General features: G+C 34.5%; 1 protein-coding gene across 2 annotated transcripts in view; it reads left to right on the top strand.

Moving 5' to 3' along the window:
* THSD7B (thrombospondin type 1 domain containing 7B) overlaps positions 1–17,886 on the top strand; it is a 742,175-nt gene that overhangs the window by 682,273 nt on the left and 42,016 nt on the right. For both annotated transcript variants that reach the window (XM_039874567.1, XM_039874568.1), the window contains 2 exons: positions 14,277–14,418; positions 16,067–16,182. In XM_039874567.1, coding sequence (XP_039730501.1) covers positions 14,277–14,418; positions 16,067–16,182 — 258 coding nt within the window. The remainder of the gene's footprint in view (positions 1–14,276; positions 14,419–16,066; positions 16,183–17,886) is intronic.

Raw genomic sequence — 17,886 nt, forward strand, 5'->3', positions numbered from 1 at the left:
GTATCTTTCTTTTTCTATACTAAGAATCTTTTTCAAGAACAATGGAGATAAAAGAAAAAATATATATCATAGTTACACATTTGCTTTATTCCACATAATATGGAAAACATTCTCAGAATAACAATACCTATACTACCGCAAGCATGAGAACTTTAAAACATTCATAATTTTTTACATAGCCCCTCCTCATTCTTTTACATTTGTATTTTATCTATATCTTCAGAGCATACAGCCTTTATATAAGTTCTACATGTAAAGTTGGCTCATCACAAGCACAAGTCTTTACATTAATGTCTTTCCTGCCATGTGAATGCCTAAAACTCAATCTCCAGTAAATTCCTAGGAAAGGGCTCATGGAAACAATATTTCTTGGGTTTTTGCTTGTTGTTAACAGTTTATCTACGGTCTTTTCATTGAAAGTCTTTTGGGATATAAAATCTTTGAATCGTGTTTGGTTCTTTTTCTTTGTGTATCTTTACTATAGTACTGCATTTTTTCTGGCATAAGGTTTTCCTGTCAAAAAGCCTAATAATCTGATTTTTTTTCTTTTATTAACCATCTAGCACTCTTGCCTAGATACTCAAAGAATATATATTTTTTATTTTTGTATATATTTTTTTCAATTATAGCTGACATACAATATTATATTAGTTTCAAGTGTACAACACAGTGGTTAGACATTTATAGAACTTAGAAATGATCACCCTGATAAATCCAGTACCCATCTGACACTATATACAGTTTTTACAATACTACTGATTATATTCTCCATGCTATACTCTACATCCCCATGACTATTTCATAACTACAAATTTGGACCTCTTAATCCCCTCGCTCCTTCACCTGTTCCCTTATCCCTGAGTACCAGAGTTTGATTTCATTTAAAATTTTCTTACAAAGCATTGCAGTGGTATTTTGTGAATCTTTTTCCATTCTTCCAAATAAGAAAAGTTCATAGCATATATCCATTGTTGCTTCATGAAAGATATCGAGAAAAATAACAGAGCTACTGACAGAAGGGCTAATCAGCTAAATGAGAGAAAGACCATCTCAGAATTATCAGATAAACCTTGTAACAGAATAAAGGCATTGGGTGTTTATATCTGACGGTGACTGACAAGGCCAGGCCTTGGAGTCATGCTCATCTCCAAACAAGAAATTTGCAGAGTGACTTAAATTCACAAGTACCTGGATTTATGCCAGGTTTTATCAAACTGTGGCTGTTAACAGTTCAGTGTTAATAATATCAAATTATACATTCTTATTTGGATTTATTTAAAATATATAAATTATCTGTTTTATATGAGTAAATAAAATTATTTATCCATATGTTTATTAATTTAGTTATAGATTCTATTATTTTGGGAAGTATCATCTAGATTTTATAGAAAGTATACGAGAATGAGAGAAAAGATTTTTTTCTCTTTATCTGATATGCAACTGATGGGTACCCTTACATTCATGCAAGATGATCTGCTAATGGCAGCGTACAAAACTATGGTCTTATTGCTTAGGAAGTACCAAATTATTCAACACTATAAATATTTATTATTTACATACCATATGCCAGACACAGAACAGCATCTCAGTGTCCAAGAAAATTAAGGCATGGACTCTTCCTTCAAATAGCCCATGAGAAGGAATATACACACATCAATACTTGTATAAGAGCACCAAAAATTTTTTCTAAATGAGATGATTCCAATTATACGGGTGCAAGGAAGCCAATGGATATCAGATATAATTTTCACAGATGAATACAAATATCCAGGTCAAATCTAAGGGTAAAAGCCTTGTTGCTAGGAAGAACAAAAGGTGTGAAGGTACAATGTCATAAGGAATAATTGAATTGAACTTCAAGGTAAGTACTGGTTTTCAAAGGTAATAAGATAGAAAATCTGCTCTCTTAAAGGGGCTTATGTACCAGAGACTTCAGCAGTCCTTCCTTATCTGCAGGAAATATGTTTCAAGATCTCTGGTGGATGCCTGAAGCTTTGAATAGTACTGAACCTTATATAGATTATGTTTTTTTTTTTCCTTTATACTATACGTACATACATGCCTTTTCATTTAAAGGACCATTCCTTGGTATATCCAAATTGCCAGAGTCATTACTCTTGTGCTCTGGGGGCTATTATTAAGTAGAGCAAGGGTTACATGAACACAAGCACTGCCATACCAGACAGTCAGTCTAATAACTGAATGGGTACTAAGTGACTAATGAGCAGGGAGCACATACAGTGTAGAAACACTAGACAAAGGGATGCTTCATATCTTGGGTGAGGTGGTGTGAGATTTCATCATACTACTCAGAATGTTGCACAATTTAAAACTTATAAGTTGTTTATTTCTGGAATTAGATAGTTAATATTTTTGGATTATGGTTGACCAAGGGTAACTGAAACCATGGAAAGCAAAATCACAGATAAGTAGGGTCTACTGTAACTGGTTATTATTGGTCATCTCCTTCCCTAGCAAATAAACTTGAGTGATGCAGCCTTGATCTTTATAATAAAACGTCCAGAGTCAACTTTGGGATAGTTATCTACACATTGACTTCTCACTTTTTCATTTAGAAAATTGGCAACATGTCTTTATATAAATGCTTGAGAGAACAGGAGATCTTGATTTATATTTGAGGAATCTTGATCCAATAATGAAATAATCCAGATGTAAGCCTCCTTTTCTATCCTTTTTTCCTTAGCCTCACTCCCGTCTCCCTTGTGATTAATTCATTATTGTATAAACTTCCTATAAATAGCTAATTGAGAGAAAGAAATAAAGAGAAGCACTAGCCCATCTATCACTTGTGAGCAGTGCTAGGACAATTTTTATAAGGTGGAGTGTGAAAATATTGCCTAGATTTCAGTCACCCATGCTCCCTTCTTTGCTTGTTTCTATAGATAAAGGGTTAGGAGAATTAGCTGTAGTGTTGGTTTTCAACATGTAAATTTTTAGAAAGTGCTTATCAATGTCTACATGGTTATTAATGACAGATTAGACTCAAGAGAATATTTTAAAACCAGATGTAGAGACATATACTGTGAGGTCTGAGGAAGGAAATTCTTTTTATTCTGTGACATTGGTTAACAAAATCCAGTAAGTTTCAAGAATACAATATAATAGTAAGGCATAAATATATATTGCATTGCGTGTTCACCACCCATAGTTAGATTTCTTCCTTTCACCACATATTTGACCCCTCTTACCCTTCCTACCTCCCCACACACTCTCTGGTAGCCATTAGTCTATTGTCCATGTCCATGAGTCTGTTTGTTTGTCCTGTTCATTTGCTGCTTTTAGGTTTATATCCCACATATAAGTGATATCATGTGGTTTTCCACATTTTCTGTCTGGCTTATTTCACTTAGCATGATTATGTCAAGGTCTATTCATGTTGTCTCAAATGGCAGTATTTCATCTCTTCTTTTTACTCTTCTGAATAATATTCTGTTGTATATATGTGACACAGCTTCTTTATCCAATCATCTGGTGTAGGACACTTCTGTTGCTTCCATGTCCTGGCCACTGTGAATAATGCTGCTATGAACATCGATGTGCAAATGTCTTTTTCAGATCTATGTTTTCAAGTCTTTTGGATAAATACCCAGTAGAGGGATTGCTAGATCATATAGTAGATCAATTCTTAGTTTTTTGAGGAACCTCCATACTGTTTTCCATAGCGGCTGTACCAATTTGTAGTCTACCAGCAATAATAATAATAATTCATTATTAGAGTATAGGAACTCTATGGATTTTTAAACATTGATTTTTGTATCCAGAAACTTTACCGTATTGCTTATTGTTCCTAGTAATGTTCTTGTGGAGTCTTTAGGGTTTTCTATATAGAGAATCATGTCATCTGCAAATAGTGAGTCTGACTTCTTCATTTCCTATTTGGATGTCTTTTACATCTCTCGCTTGTCTGATTGCATTCTCGAGGATGTCCAATGTTATATTGAATAACAGTGGTGATAGTGGACAGCCTTGTCTTGTTCCTGATCTTAGAGGGAAGGCTTTTAGTTTCTCACCATTAAGTATAATGTTGGTAGAGGGTCTGTCATATATGGCCTTTATTATGTTTAAGTACTTTCCTTCTATACCAATTTTGTTAAGTGTTTTGATCATAAATGGATGCTGTATCTTGTCGAAGGCTTTTTCTGCACCTATTGATATGATCATGTGATTCTTATTTTTTAATTTATGTGGTGTATCACATTAATTGATTTGCATATGTTGAACCATCCCTATGCCCCCGGGATGAAGCCATTTGGTTATAGTGTATAATCTTTTTGATATGTTGTTGTATTTGATTTACTAATATCTTATTTAGGATTTTTGCATCTGTGTTCATGAAAGATATTGCTTTGTAATTTTCTTTTTTTGTGTTATCTTTACCAGGTTTTGGTATCATAGTAATATTGGCCTCATAAAATGAATTGGGAAGTATTGCCTCCTCTTAGATTTTTTGGAAGAGTTTGAAGAGAATAGGTATTAAATCTTCTTTGAATGTTTGGTTGAATTCACTGGTGAAGCTATCTGGTCCTGGACCTTTACTTTTTGATAGATTTTTGATTATTGTTTCAATTTCCATACTGCTGATCAGTCTATTTAGATTTTCCAGTTCTTCATTCAGTCTAGGAAGGTTATATCTTTCTAAGTACTTACCCATTTCTTCTAGGTTATTAAATTTGGTGTTATATACTTTTTCATAGTATTCTTGTATGATCCTTTGTATTTTTGCGGTATCTGTCATAATTTCCCCTTTCATCTCTGATTTTGTTTGTGTCCTTTCTCTTTTTTCTATAGTGAGTCTAGCTAGAGGTTTGTCATTTTTATTAGCCTTCACAAAGAACCAGCTCTTTGTTGCATTTATTTTTTCTATTGTTTTTGTTTGTTTGTTTTCAATTTTAATTAATTCCGCTCTAATTTTGATTATTTCTTTCCTTCTGCTGACTCTGGGCTTCAGTTGTTCTTCTTTTTCTAGTTTTTTAAGATGAAGCATTAGGTTATTTATTTAGGCCCATTCTTGTTTTTGGAGCGAGGCCTGTAATGACATGAACTTTCCTCTTATGACTGCTTTTGCCATGTCGCAAAAGTTTTAATATGTTGTACTATCAATATCATTCATTTCTATGCATCTCTTAATCTCTTTTTATTTCTTCTCTGACCCAGTCATTCTTCAGTAGCATGTTATTTAATCTCCATGTATTTGTGGTTCTTCCGGCTTTCTTTTTAAAGTTGCTCTCCAGCTTCAAAGCATTATAATTCAACCCTCTTATATTTGTTGAGGCTATCTATGTGATTGCTCTGGCAGCACATATACTAAAATTGGAACAATACAGAGGCTATCTCTGTGTCCCAGTATGTGGTCAATTATTGAGAATGTTCCATGTGCACAGGAAAAGAATGTATAAGCAGCTATTTGGGGATGAAAGGCTCTGTAAATGTCAATTATGTCTAGTTGGTCTAATGTATCATTTAAGGATATTATTTCCTTATTGATTTTCTGGTTGGACGATCTGTCCATATCTGACAGTGAAGTATTTAGGTCCCCTACTATGATAGTGTTTTGGTCTGTTTCTCTCTTTAGTTCTGTTAGTAATTGCTTTATATATTTCAGGGATCCTTGATTGGGAGCATAGATATTTATAAGTGTTATGTCTTCTTGGTGCACAATTCCCTTTATCGTTATGAAGTGTCCCTCGGTATCTTTCTTTACCGTTTTTATTTTGAAGTCTATTTTGTCTGATATTAGTACCACTACTCCCGCTTTTCTCTGAATGTCATTTGCTTGAAACATCATTTTCCACCCTTTTTCTTTGAGTGTATATTTGTCTTTGGAACTGAGATATGTCTCCTGGAGGCAGCATATGGTTGGGTTTTGTTTTTTGATCCTTTCTGCAACTCTGTGCCTTTTTATTGGTGCATTCAGTCCATTTAAATTTGGGGTGATTATTGAAATATGAGGTTTTTCTATAGCCATTTTATCTTTTGCTTTCTGGTAGCTCAGTGTTTCCATTATTCCTTGTCTTTGTGTATCTTTTTTGGGGGGGTAGGGGCGGGGAGAGGTTTGTGGATTTTCCCTCTAGTCTTTCTAGTTTGATGTTACATACTTCAATTTTGAATCTTTCACATGTGGTTACCATTATGAATATGAATAAGAAAATTTATATATATTATATAGGTATATATATATATTATATTTATTATGTATATGTATATATACATATACACACACACATATATATATAGTCCATTTCTTCTGTGGGTGCCTTATCCCCAGGAAATTCTTAAATCTTATGAAATTATACCTCTATCTCCATACCCTATTTTCACCTAAGTTTAGATGAGGAAATAAGGTACAGCATTGGTTAAGGTTACACAGTAATTTAGTTTGTGCATCAATGTTTGTGTGAGTGTGTGAATGTATAATTTCATTTTTTACTTTATTTGATGGCTTAGACTAAGTCAATACCTAAGTCCTTACATGCATTCATTTGGTTCAGACACTAATTGATTTTTTATAAAGTACAATAGGAGTGATCAGGAGTATCTACCAAGATATCTTCATTTTCTTTCATTGACAAATCCTTTAAGTTAATATTCCTTCTCATGAGAACAATCAAATTAATTGCTTAACTAGTAAATTATTGGTAAGCGTTTAGTATGGGATTCATTTATACATAATTAAGAATAATTACTTGGTTTTAATGGCCCTTGATCATCTAGAGATAATTAAATACAATTAAAATATAAAATTACTTTACAAGTATTGACAAATTTTCCAACTATAAAGTCACATAGATAGTAAATGTGTCTCACTGGCACCAAACATTTAAAATTAGAAAAATTTGTGGCATTTTTCTGCATGGTTTAGTGCAATCTAATATTATCCTTTAGATTAACAGTCAAGATTTAGTTCATAGGTTATGGTCTTACTACAATATCTGGAAAGGTAAAAGTAACAAAAACTAAAACATCCCAAATATGGAAATGATGAATTGGTGATTTTTTTTTCTTTTTTTTTTTTCCAACTTTTATTTATTTATTTGTTTGTTTATTTATTTATTTATAGAACATTTAATTTTTTTATTTTCCCCTCTCCCCTCTGGTAACCACTAGTCCATTGTTCATGTCCATGACTCTCTGTTTGTGTCCTGTTCATTTGTTGCTTTCAGGTTTATATCCCACATGTAAGTGATATCATGTGGTTTTCTATCTTTTCTATCTGGCTTATTTCACTTAGTATTATTATTTCAAGGTCTATCCATGTTGGTGCAAATGTCAGTATTTCATCTCTTCTTACGGCTGAGTAATATTACATTGTATATATGTAGCACAGCTTCGTTAGCCAATTATTTATCTTAGGGCACTTCAGATGTTTCCTGGCCACTATGAATAATGCTGCTATGAACATCAGTGTACAAATATCTTTACGGATATGGGTTTTCAAGTATTTGGGATAAATACCCAGTAGAGGGATTGCTGTATCATATGGTAGATCAATTCTTAGTTTTTTGAGGAATCTCCATACTGTTTTCCATAGTGGCTGTACGAATTTGCAGTTCCACCAGCAGAGTATGAGGGTTTCTATTTCTCCACATCCTCTCCAACATTTTTTATTACTTGTCCTGTTGATTATAGCCATTGTAACAGGTGTGAGATGGTATCTCATTGTGGTTTTGATTTGCATTTTCCTAATACCTAGCAATGTTGAGCATCTTTTCATATATGTGTTGGCCATTTGTGTCCCCAAGGAGAAGCGTCTGTTCAGGTCCTCTGCCCATTTTTTGATTGTATCATTTGTTTTTTGTTGTTATTAAGTTGTATGAGTTCTTTGGATATTTTGGATATTAGGCCCTTATCTGAGGCATTGCTTGCAAATATATTTTCCCATTCAGATGCTTGTCTCTTTACCTTGTTGATGGTTTCTTTTGCTGAGCAGAAGCTTTTTAGTTTGATGTAGTCCCATTCATTTATTTTAGCTTTTACTTCCCTTGCATTTGAGGTCAAATTTATAAAATCCTCTTTAAGTCCAAGGTCCTTGAATTTAGTTCCTATGTTTTCTTCCATGCATTTTATTGTTTCAGGTTTTATATTTAGGTCCTTGATCCATTTTGAGTTAATTTGGGTGTGTGATGATAGACAACAGTCTAGTTTCATTCTTTTGCAGGTGGCTTTCCAGTTTTCTCAGCACCATTTATTGAAGAGGCTTTTCTTTCCATACTGTATGGTTTTGATTTTTTTTTCCAAAAATTATTTGCCCATATAAATATGGCTTTACCACTGGACTCTTGATTCTGTTTCACTGATCTGTGTATCTGTTTTGCTGCCAATACCATGCTGTTTTGATTACTTGTCACTTTGTAATATAATTTGAAGTCGGGCAGAGTGTTGCCTCCAGCCTCATTCTTTTTTCCAAGGATGGCTTTGGCAATTCAGGGTCTTTTGTGCTTCCATAAAACTCTGATTTTTTTTGTTGTTGTTGTTCTATTTCTTTAAAAAATGCCTATGGGATTTTGATGGGGATTACATTAAATCTGTTTAATGCTTTAGGTAATAAGGTCTTTTTAACTATGTTGATTCTTCCAATCCAAGAACATGGATTATCTTTACATTTCTTTGTATCTTCTTCGATTTCTTTTAATAGGGTCTTATAATTTTCATTATATAGGTCCTTCACATGTTTCATTAGATTTATTTCTAGGTATTTTATTCTTTTTGTTGCGATTGCAAAAGGAATTATTTTCTCCACTTCTTTTTCTGACACTTTGTTAGTAGAGTATAGGAACGTGATGAATATTTGAACATTGATTTTGTATCTAGAAACTTACTATATTGCATATTGTTTCTAGTAGTGTTCTTTAGGGTTTTCTATATAGAGAATCATGTCATCCACAAAGAGTGACAGTTTGAATTCTTCGTTCCCCATTTGGATGCCTTTTATATCGTTCTTATGCCTCATTGTACTCACTAGGACCTCCAATGTTATATTGAGTAACAGTGGCAATAGTGGACAGCCTTGCCTTGTTCCTGACCTTAGAGGAAAGGTTTTTAGTTTTTATTATATTAAGGTATTCTTCTTCTATACGGATTTTGTTAAGTGTTTTGATCATAAATGGATGCTATATCTAAGGCTTTTTCTGCATCTGTTGATATAATCATATGATTCTTATTTTTTAATTTGTTTATGTGGTGTATCACATTAATCGATTCGTATATATTGAACCATCCCTGTGCCCCTCGGATGAAGCACACTTGATCGGGGTGTATAATCTTTTTAATATGTTGTTATATTTGGTTCACTAATATCATATTTAGGATTTTTGCATATGTGTTCATGAGAGATATTGGTCTGTAGTTTTTTTGTGTGTTAGCTTTGCCACGTTTTGATATCAGGGTAATATTGGCCTTATAAAATGAGTTGTGAAGTATTGGCTCCTCTTTGATTTTTTGAAAGAGTTTGAGGATAATAGGTATTAAATTTTCTTTGAATGTTTGGTTGAATTCACTGGTAAAGCCATCCGGTCCTGGATTTTTACTTTTTGGTAGGTTTTTGATGATTGTTTCAATTTCCATACTGCTGATTGGTCTATTTAGATTTTCTAGTTCTTCTGATTCATTCTAGGAAAGTTGTATTTTTCTAAATGCTAGTCTATTTCTTCTACATTATTAAATTTGGTGTTATATACTTTTTCATAATATTCTTACACGATCCTTTGTATTTCTGCAGTGTCTGTCATAATTTCTCCCTTTTTTATCCCTGATTTTGTTTATTTGTGTTCTTTCTCTTTTTTCTTTAGTGAATCTAGCCAGAGGTTTGTCATTTTTATTTACCTTCTCAAAGAACCAGCTCTTCGTTGCATTTATTTTTTCTATTGTTTTTTGTTTTCATTTTCATTTATTTCTGCTCTAATTTTGATGATATCTTTCCTTCTGCTGACTTTAGTCTTCACTTGTTCTTCTTTTTCTAGTTTTTTAAGATGAAGCATTAGGTTGTTTACTTGGGCTTGTTCTTTTTTTTTGGAGGTAGGCCTGCAATCATATGAACTTTCCTTTTATGACTGCTTTTGCCATATCCCAAAAGTTTTGATATGTTTTATTATCATTATCATTTGTTTCTGTGTTATCTCTTGATCTCTCTTTTTATTCTTCAGTAGTATGTTGTTTAATCTCCATGTATTTGTGGTTCTTCCTGCTTTCTTTTTACAGTCGATCTCTAGTTTCAAAGCATTATGATCAGATATATGGTTGGTATGATTTCAACCCTCTTACATTTGTTGAGGCTATCTCTGTGTCCCAGTATGTGGTCAATTATTGAGAATGTTCCATGTGCACTGGAGAAGAATATATAAGCAGCTATTTGGGGATGAAAGGCCCTGTAAATGTCAATTATGTCTAGTTGGTCTAATGTATCATTTAAGGATATTATTTCCTTATTGATTTTCTGGTTGGACGATCTGTCCATATCTGATAGTGGGGTATTGAGGTCCCCTACTATGATAGTGTTTTGGTCTGTTTCTCCCTTTAGTTCTGTTAGTAATTGCTTTATATATTTCAGGGATCCCTGATTTAGAGCATAGATATTAATAAGTGTTATGTCTTCTTGGTGCACAATTCCCTTTATCATTATGAAGTATCCCTCAGTATCTTTCTTTACCATTTTTATTTTGAAGTCTATTTTGTCTGATATTAGTACCACTACTCCCGCTTTTCTCTGAATGCCATTTGCTTGAGACATCATTTTCCACCCTTTCACTTTGAGGCTATATTTGTCTTTGGAACTGAGATGTGTCTCCTGGAGGCAGCACATGGCTAGGTTTTGTGTTTTGATCCTTTCTGCAACTCTGTGCCTTTTTATTGGTGCATTCAGTCCATTTAAATTTGGGGTGATTATTGAAATATAAGGTTTTTCTATAGCCATTTTATCTTTTGCTTGATATTTCTGGTAGCTTGGTATTTCAATTGGTTCCTTGTCCTTGTGTTTCTGTTTTCTTTATTTTGCTTGGCCTTTGTGGGTTTTTCCTCTGGTCCTTTTTGTTTTATGTTATATACATCTGTTCTGAATCTTTGGCGTGTGGTTACCATTACAAATATGTAAAGGATAGTTATATGTATACAGTCATCCCTTTTCTTCTGTGCTTGCCTTATCTCCATTCTCCTTTGCAAATTTGGTTCTTTGAATCCTCCCCTTTTCAGTTGTTGTTATCTCAATTTGTCCCTATGTATGCTGAGTATTCATTACTATCTTGCTATAGCAAATCTCTTCTTATTTTTAAGCATATAATGCCTATTCCTAGTCAGGCTTGTACTCCTCTGTTTTTATCAGCCTGCTAGTCATCTTACTCTTAATTATGTTTTTTTTTATTTTTGTCATTTTGTTTTAAGGGACCTGATCCCTTTCAATATTTCCTGTAGTGCATAGTGGAGAATTCCTTCAATTTCTGTATGTCTAGAAAGGTCTTTATTTCTCCTTTATATCTAAAGGAGAGCTTAGTTGGATATATTATTCTTGGCTGGTAGTTCCTTTCATTTAATAGTTTGAATATTTGATGCCATTCCTTTCTGGCTTCTAAGGTTAGTGCTGAGAAGTCCAATGATAATCTAATGGCCTTTCCTTTATAGGTAATCGTCTTCTTTTCCCTGGCTGTCTGACAATTCTGCCTTGTCATTGTTTTTTGATCATTTTAATACAATGTGTCTTGGTGGGAGGCCTTTTTGGGTTTAGATAATTGAGTATTCTATTGACTTTTTGAATTCCAATCTCCAGCTAATTCCTTAGATTTGGGAAATTCTCAACTATTTGTCTGAAAATGCTTTCTAACCCCTGTTTCTTTTCCTCACCTTCAATAATGTCCATTATTTTTATGTTTCCTCTCCTGATGGTATCAACTAGTTCTTGAATTTCTCTTTCATTATTTTTCATTCCTCGGTTTCTCTCTTCTTCCTTCTGATTTTATTTCTAGATTTCTGTCTTCGATATCACTGATCCTTTCCTCCATTTGGTCGACTCTATTTCACAAGCTTGTTATTTCTTTTTTCAGCTCTTTCAGTGTGTTCTTTATCTCCAGAAGGTCTATTTGGTTCTTTTTGAGGGTTTCAGTATCCTTGCTAAAGAACTCATTCTGTTCATCTAGTTGTTTTTTTTCAATTCCTGAAATTGTTGATAGAATTCGTTTCGGATCTCACTGAGTTTTTTCAGAAGTACCATCCTGAATTCTCTATCATTTAAGTCACTTATTTCTGTGTCTATAAGCTTATTTTCTGGAGATGTTTCTCTTTCTTTCTGAGATGCCTTGTTCCCTTGGTTGTTCACGGTATTTAATGGACTATTTCTCCACCTGGGCATTAATGGAAGTGTGTTCTGCTTTTTTTTTTTCCAGAAAGATTTATTATATAATGGTCCCTAGCCTGTTGCAAAGAAGGTGCTTTTCTTTGGGTTTCCAGTAGGTGACATCTAAGCCTCTTAAATCTCTGCTTTATATAAAGTAATTTTTTTTCCTTGTAGATGTTTAATCACGCTCACTATCCTCAGTCTCAAAGTGTGTCAGTGTTAGTGACAGTTTCGGTAGCATTTGCTCAGATTCTCCTTGGGCTCTGCAGTGTTCTGTATCCAAGGGTATTGAGGGAGGGGCCCTCTGGTTTGGGAGTCTGGAGCTACAGATCAGCCTCGATTTTGCAACTGCGGCTGCTAAAAATCAACTGTTGTTTCTCTGCCATCCCCACTTTTGTGCTGTCCCTGTTTCTCTGCCTTCTGCCCTGATGACTGAGCCCTGCCGCCGGCCGCATGGAGCTTACAGTAGTCCCAAGTAGGGCTGTTCAGAAAACTTGCCACACCTTCTGCCATCCCCCTCTTTCTGCAGGGAGCATCGGTGGCTGCAAGAGGCAGCTTCTTTGCTTCTCCCAGTCCACCACCTGACACCTGGGGTTCTGACCTGTGGTAGCTATTATGCACAGATCCCACTCTCAGATGTGCCAGTGTGCAGTTTGGGTGTTTTTTGTTGAGTTTTAGATGTTCAGCTTATTATTGTTTCAAGGGGTGAGATCTGGGAACGTCTTTTTAATCCAAGCTAAATTTGGTGATTTTCATTCAGAGATTTTTGTTTCTCCTGTGATTTAAGCATCTCTGTGTCTCTTTAGATTTCTGAGTCTGGAATTGTAATGTCATAACTATATTTAATGGCTTTTATTGAATAATCACTGTGTAAAAATAAATGCCAAATTTTTCAGGGAGTGACATGAGGAGCAGAAACCATGACCTGTCATGCCCTCAAAGAGTTTATAAAGAAAGAAAGGAGCCAGGGTAATAAAAAATAGCAACATTATAAAGGCAGGTGTAACATATAAGTGTATGTTTATGTATGTATGTTTAGAAGCAAGTCCTATACAGTAGTTACTGAGCATAGGTACAATATTGTGCAGGAAAGAAGAAAAGAATTTAACATTATGAAAAGAAAGACTGTCAATGATGAAGACCCAGTTAGTGTTCTGAGGAAGGAAGATAGGAGGTAAGGTACAGTTGAAAGGAGATTATTCCAGTAAAGGGAACGTGAAGGTTCACTGTGGGTACAGCAGTTGGAGGAGATGTGGCAGGCAGGTTTACTTGGCTCAAGGGCATTATATGAGTCAAGGCTATGAGAGACTGTGTGGCCCCAGGGGTAAAGTGATGTTTGCAGGAGATCTTTGAAGTTCATATTTTTACATTTATTTTGCTGAAAAAGTCATAACATGCAGTGGCTCATCTTCTTGGATCAGGGAGCCTCCCAAATAAGAGAAAAATTCTGGTAATATATATTCATAATTCTCTCTATATACCTGTTTTCCAAGGCTTTAGCAATGATTTTCTCATTAAAATGTTCTGTGTGGTTATTTCTATTGGGCTAGACTATCTGAGAACACAAGGACAGTGTCTTTCTTTTTTCATTCATTTAAACACTCAAAATACATTGATATTTTACTACAGGTTAGATTATTTGAGAGTACAGAGTACATTAAATTGATAGTCTCCATGTGCCTTTTCATGCATGGGAGGTAAAAATGTAGGCTTCACCATAACATAGAAAAGAAAGAGTTGTTAGGTGAAAAAGAAAAAACTATTTTCTTTGCATCACATCACATCACATATTGTTTTATATTCTAAATATTATGTTTAATACTCTCAATGCTCTCTTCCTTGTAGTTATTGTACATGTCCCTACATGTATACAGGTAATCATAATTTATTAGCTAATTCTAGGTCCTTCCTAACTCTGCTTGCACTTTGATTTTCATAGTCATGTGATCCCCACACAATGCAGAGAAGAACCCGTCATTTGCTGAGGCCCTCGCTGAGCTCAAGGACGTGTGCTGAAGACTCCCAGGTGCGGCCTTGCCTCCTCAATGAAAACTGCTTCCAGTTCCAGTACAATCTGACAGGTACAGTTGAAATCTACAACCATGCCAATTTCCCTGAGCAGTGACTAATGGGAGGATGTTTGTGTGTTTTTATTCTCCAGATTAAGGACTGACAGTAGAGTGCACAAGTGTATTGCACGAAAGGCTGAGAGGACTTGACATTTTCAGTGTCCCTTTAAAGAAAAAAAAATGCCCACTCTTGGCATGTAGATTCAGCAAAGCCCCCTGAAATCTCTGAATTCAAAAATGCTTAGAAAGACTTGGCAAAGTTTCAGAATAAATTTGAATTAAGCCATGATAAACTGAAATGATAAAAATAAGTAGCAGGGCATGATTTACCATTTAGGAAAGAATGTAATAATTCTGTCATAGATTTAGCTCTTTCATGGCCTTTATTATTTCAAGAAATTCAAGCTTGTAATGTAACTAGGTCTATGGGTCTCAATAAGGAAGAATGGTAGGCCAGCCTGGACAGGGATGTTTGAAAGGCACTGGGAATCACACCAGCCTCCTTATTCATCCGCTACTCAGGTTTTCTGGGGGGGCTCTACAGGGCTCAATGTCTAATACCAAGACTGTTTAGTTACACTGATTTACTACCCATCATTGCCTGCAGTAGCAGATATATAAAAGGCCACAAAATGTGGAATCATATGAAGTCTCAGCATTGCATTCGATAAATGACAACCAAACTGCCATGTGCCTGCAGAGGCAAAGCAATAGCTTTTTCTAAAACAAATTCTCCATTGAGGTCCCAGTGGCATTGCTGAGATTTCTCATATTGAAAACCTTGCAGTGAATTCTGTGGGTCTGTCTGATTGTCTTTATAGGTAAAAGATGACCTAGTGTTTTTATCCTTTTTCTTTAAAGTGTACTTCAGAGTAATTTTATCAGAAATACAATAAAATTTGCTTTACTGGAAGAACATGTCTTTAAAACATTGATTTTATTATATAAGGATTTGTTATCCTAAAAACTCTTAGAGCATCTACCAAATATGGAAAATCTCCTTTAAAAGGTTCTAATTGTATATGATCAAGGATCTCCCTTTCTACTTACACCAACAATAAGAATTTTTAAGAAACAGGTTAATAATAGGAGAATTTATTCTCACTCTCAGTTGTCTACTTTGTAATGCAACTAGCCAAATCTTAGAGTTTTGGGGACAGTCTATATTGTTCTGACTGTCTTGAGCTCTTTTCTTTCTGGATTACCTCTCGGCTTCACAGTACCAAATGTACCATATTGTTTAGGTGATTATATTTATTCTTTAAAAATATTTGCAAGTTTACACCGAAGGCTAGCATCATTTCTGGGTTATTTTCTCTCTCAATTATCCCCAGCAAATAGATGATTCCAAACTGGTTTTCCTTTATCATCCTGGTTAGTGTCTTTCCTTTTCTATCCAGCCAGCTGTGAGGTGGTTTCTAAGAAACATTCAGCTTTTTTGTCCAAGAAAGCAAACTTAGGCAGGTAATTCACTATTATTAATTTATTTGCTTATTTTTCAATGAAAGAATTGCATGATGCTTTTTGAAGCCACCTGGAAATGGTTTTAGGATTATGTGCACAATACCCTTCTCCACCAATGCAGATAATCAAAGGTTTGTTGTATTTTGCTCACGTGGTCATAATTTTGAAATTCCGTGTGGTGATTCTATGCCTGTAGAGTGGAGCACGTGCCAGTTGAGTGAAAATGCGACCTGTGGGCAAGGCGTCAGGACCCGCCTTCTGAGCTGTGTGCGCAGTGACGGCAAGCCAGTCAGCGTGGACCGATGTGAGCAGGTAATTTGTTTATATTTGTATCTCACATTTTCTTAATATTTATCTTCAGTCTCAACAATGCTTGATATAAATGACAAACTCTGATTTCTTATCATCACAGCTTAGGTTCAATTAGAGTAATTGGTACTAGTATAGTACAGTTACATCTCACTAATTTAAACTTAGTCAAAATAAATGGGAAAGGTCATTTCATGCTGGGGAAATGGATTCATTAAAATAATACTTTTTATGATTTTCAGTAACTTATTTAGATGTACTTACTGGGCCACAGACTGACATCAGGTGACTTGAATATTTAGATATGACTCTGTACTGGGCAGATGATTCATTCGCATTTGTGATAAACACTGTCTCTTGCATGTAAGATGAACACTGGCAATTGCTATTAGAAAATACTGCTAATTTGCTTATTAATTTATTGCTAGATAATTAGTGCAATTGTATTTTTCTTCTTAGACCAAGTTAAAAATGTCTCCCTACCAAATTTAAAATTAGTGGGTGCTGAATTTTAGTAATTTTGTCGTTCCTTTTTTTCCTGTAACAGACTATATGGAGTTTGGACGCAAGTTATTCCAAAGAAGTTGGCATTTCCTTCCCAATGCAAAAATGAAAAGCACTACGGGGGCAATTTAATAGAAATATTACCATATGCTGTCACACTATTAGAATCATTAGACAATATTTGGAATAAATTGAAAATGTGGGGCCAATTAACTCAGGTTTCCACAGTAACTTTTTTTAACAAACTGGCAAAAAAAAAAAGAGTTGCCCCATTTCTCCTAATATAGGTAAAGTCCACAAGTGGAAATTAAAATCAAAACAAAACCTTCCACACCTATCCCAATTTAACCATATTAAGTACTATCATAACATGCTCTAAACCAACAGGATAGCCATAGACCACAGCACCAGCTCTAAGACCACGCCAACTGAAATTGAATGTATCATCTGGTAAAATTCTGAAACTGTCTAATACAGGGCAGAGTTCTGTTTACCAAGTGTCAGTGATTTATTTTAACATTTTATTTCATCTACCTCTCATGAAGTTGTCTGCTTCAGAAAACATAAACCACCAATCTACAACAACTCCAAATGAGTGAAAATCTTACATTCAGTGTATCTAATAAATCTGTTATTTTGAAACAAAGATATAAACTTTTCATTAATAGAAAAATCAGTTTTTCTGCTTTCCATATACTATATGTCTAACAAATATTTAAAGAATATTAGTTGATCACCAAAAATAGACTCACAAATATAAAGGACAATCTGGTGATGGCCAGAGGGAAGGGGGTGGAGGAGGAGCTTGGAGAAAGCAGTGAAGAGTTGAAGAAGTACAAATTAGTGGTTTTTAGATGGTCACAGGTATGAGGAGCAGCAAGTCTAGGGAATATAGTCAGCCGTAATGGCTATGTGTAGAGCCAGAGGGAAGATAGAGCAATCAGGGAATCATTTCATAAACTATATAAATGTCTAACCAATGTACTGTGTACTTAAACTAATTTTTAAAAATATAAAAAAAAAATAATAATAATTTAAAGGACTCCCAAATAATTAACCTAAAGAATTTCCCTATATATTTAATAGATCACAGATCCCATATTAGTAATTTCCATTTTGCCCACTTGTCAAATAATCATTTTATGATCAATAATTTTAGCTTGGTGTGGACATTGCTAACATTTAACGTGAGTTGAATGTCAA

Source organism: Pteropus medius, unplaced genomic scaffold (assembly GCF_902729225.1).
Source record: "Pteropus medius unplaced genomic scaffold, Ma_sr-lr_union100, whole genome shotgun sequence".
Classification (NCBI taxonomy): domain Eukaryota; kingdom Metazoa; phylum Chordata; class Mammalia; order Chiroptera; family Pteropodidae; genus Pteropus; species Pteropus medius.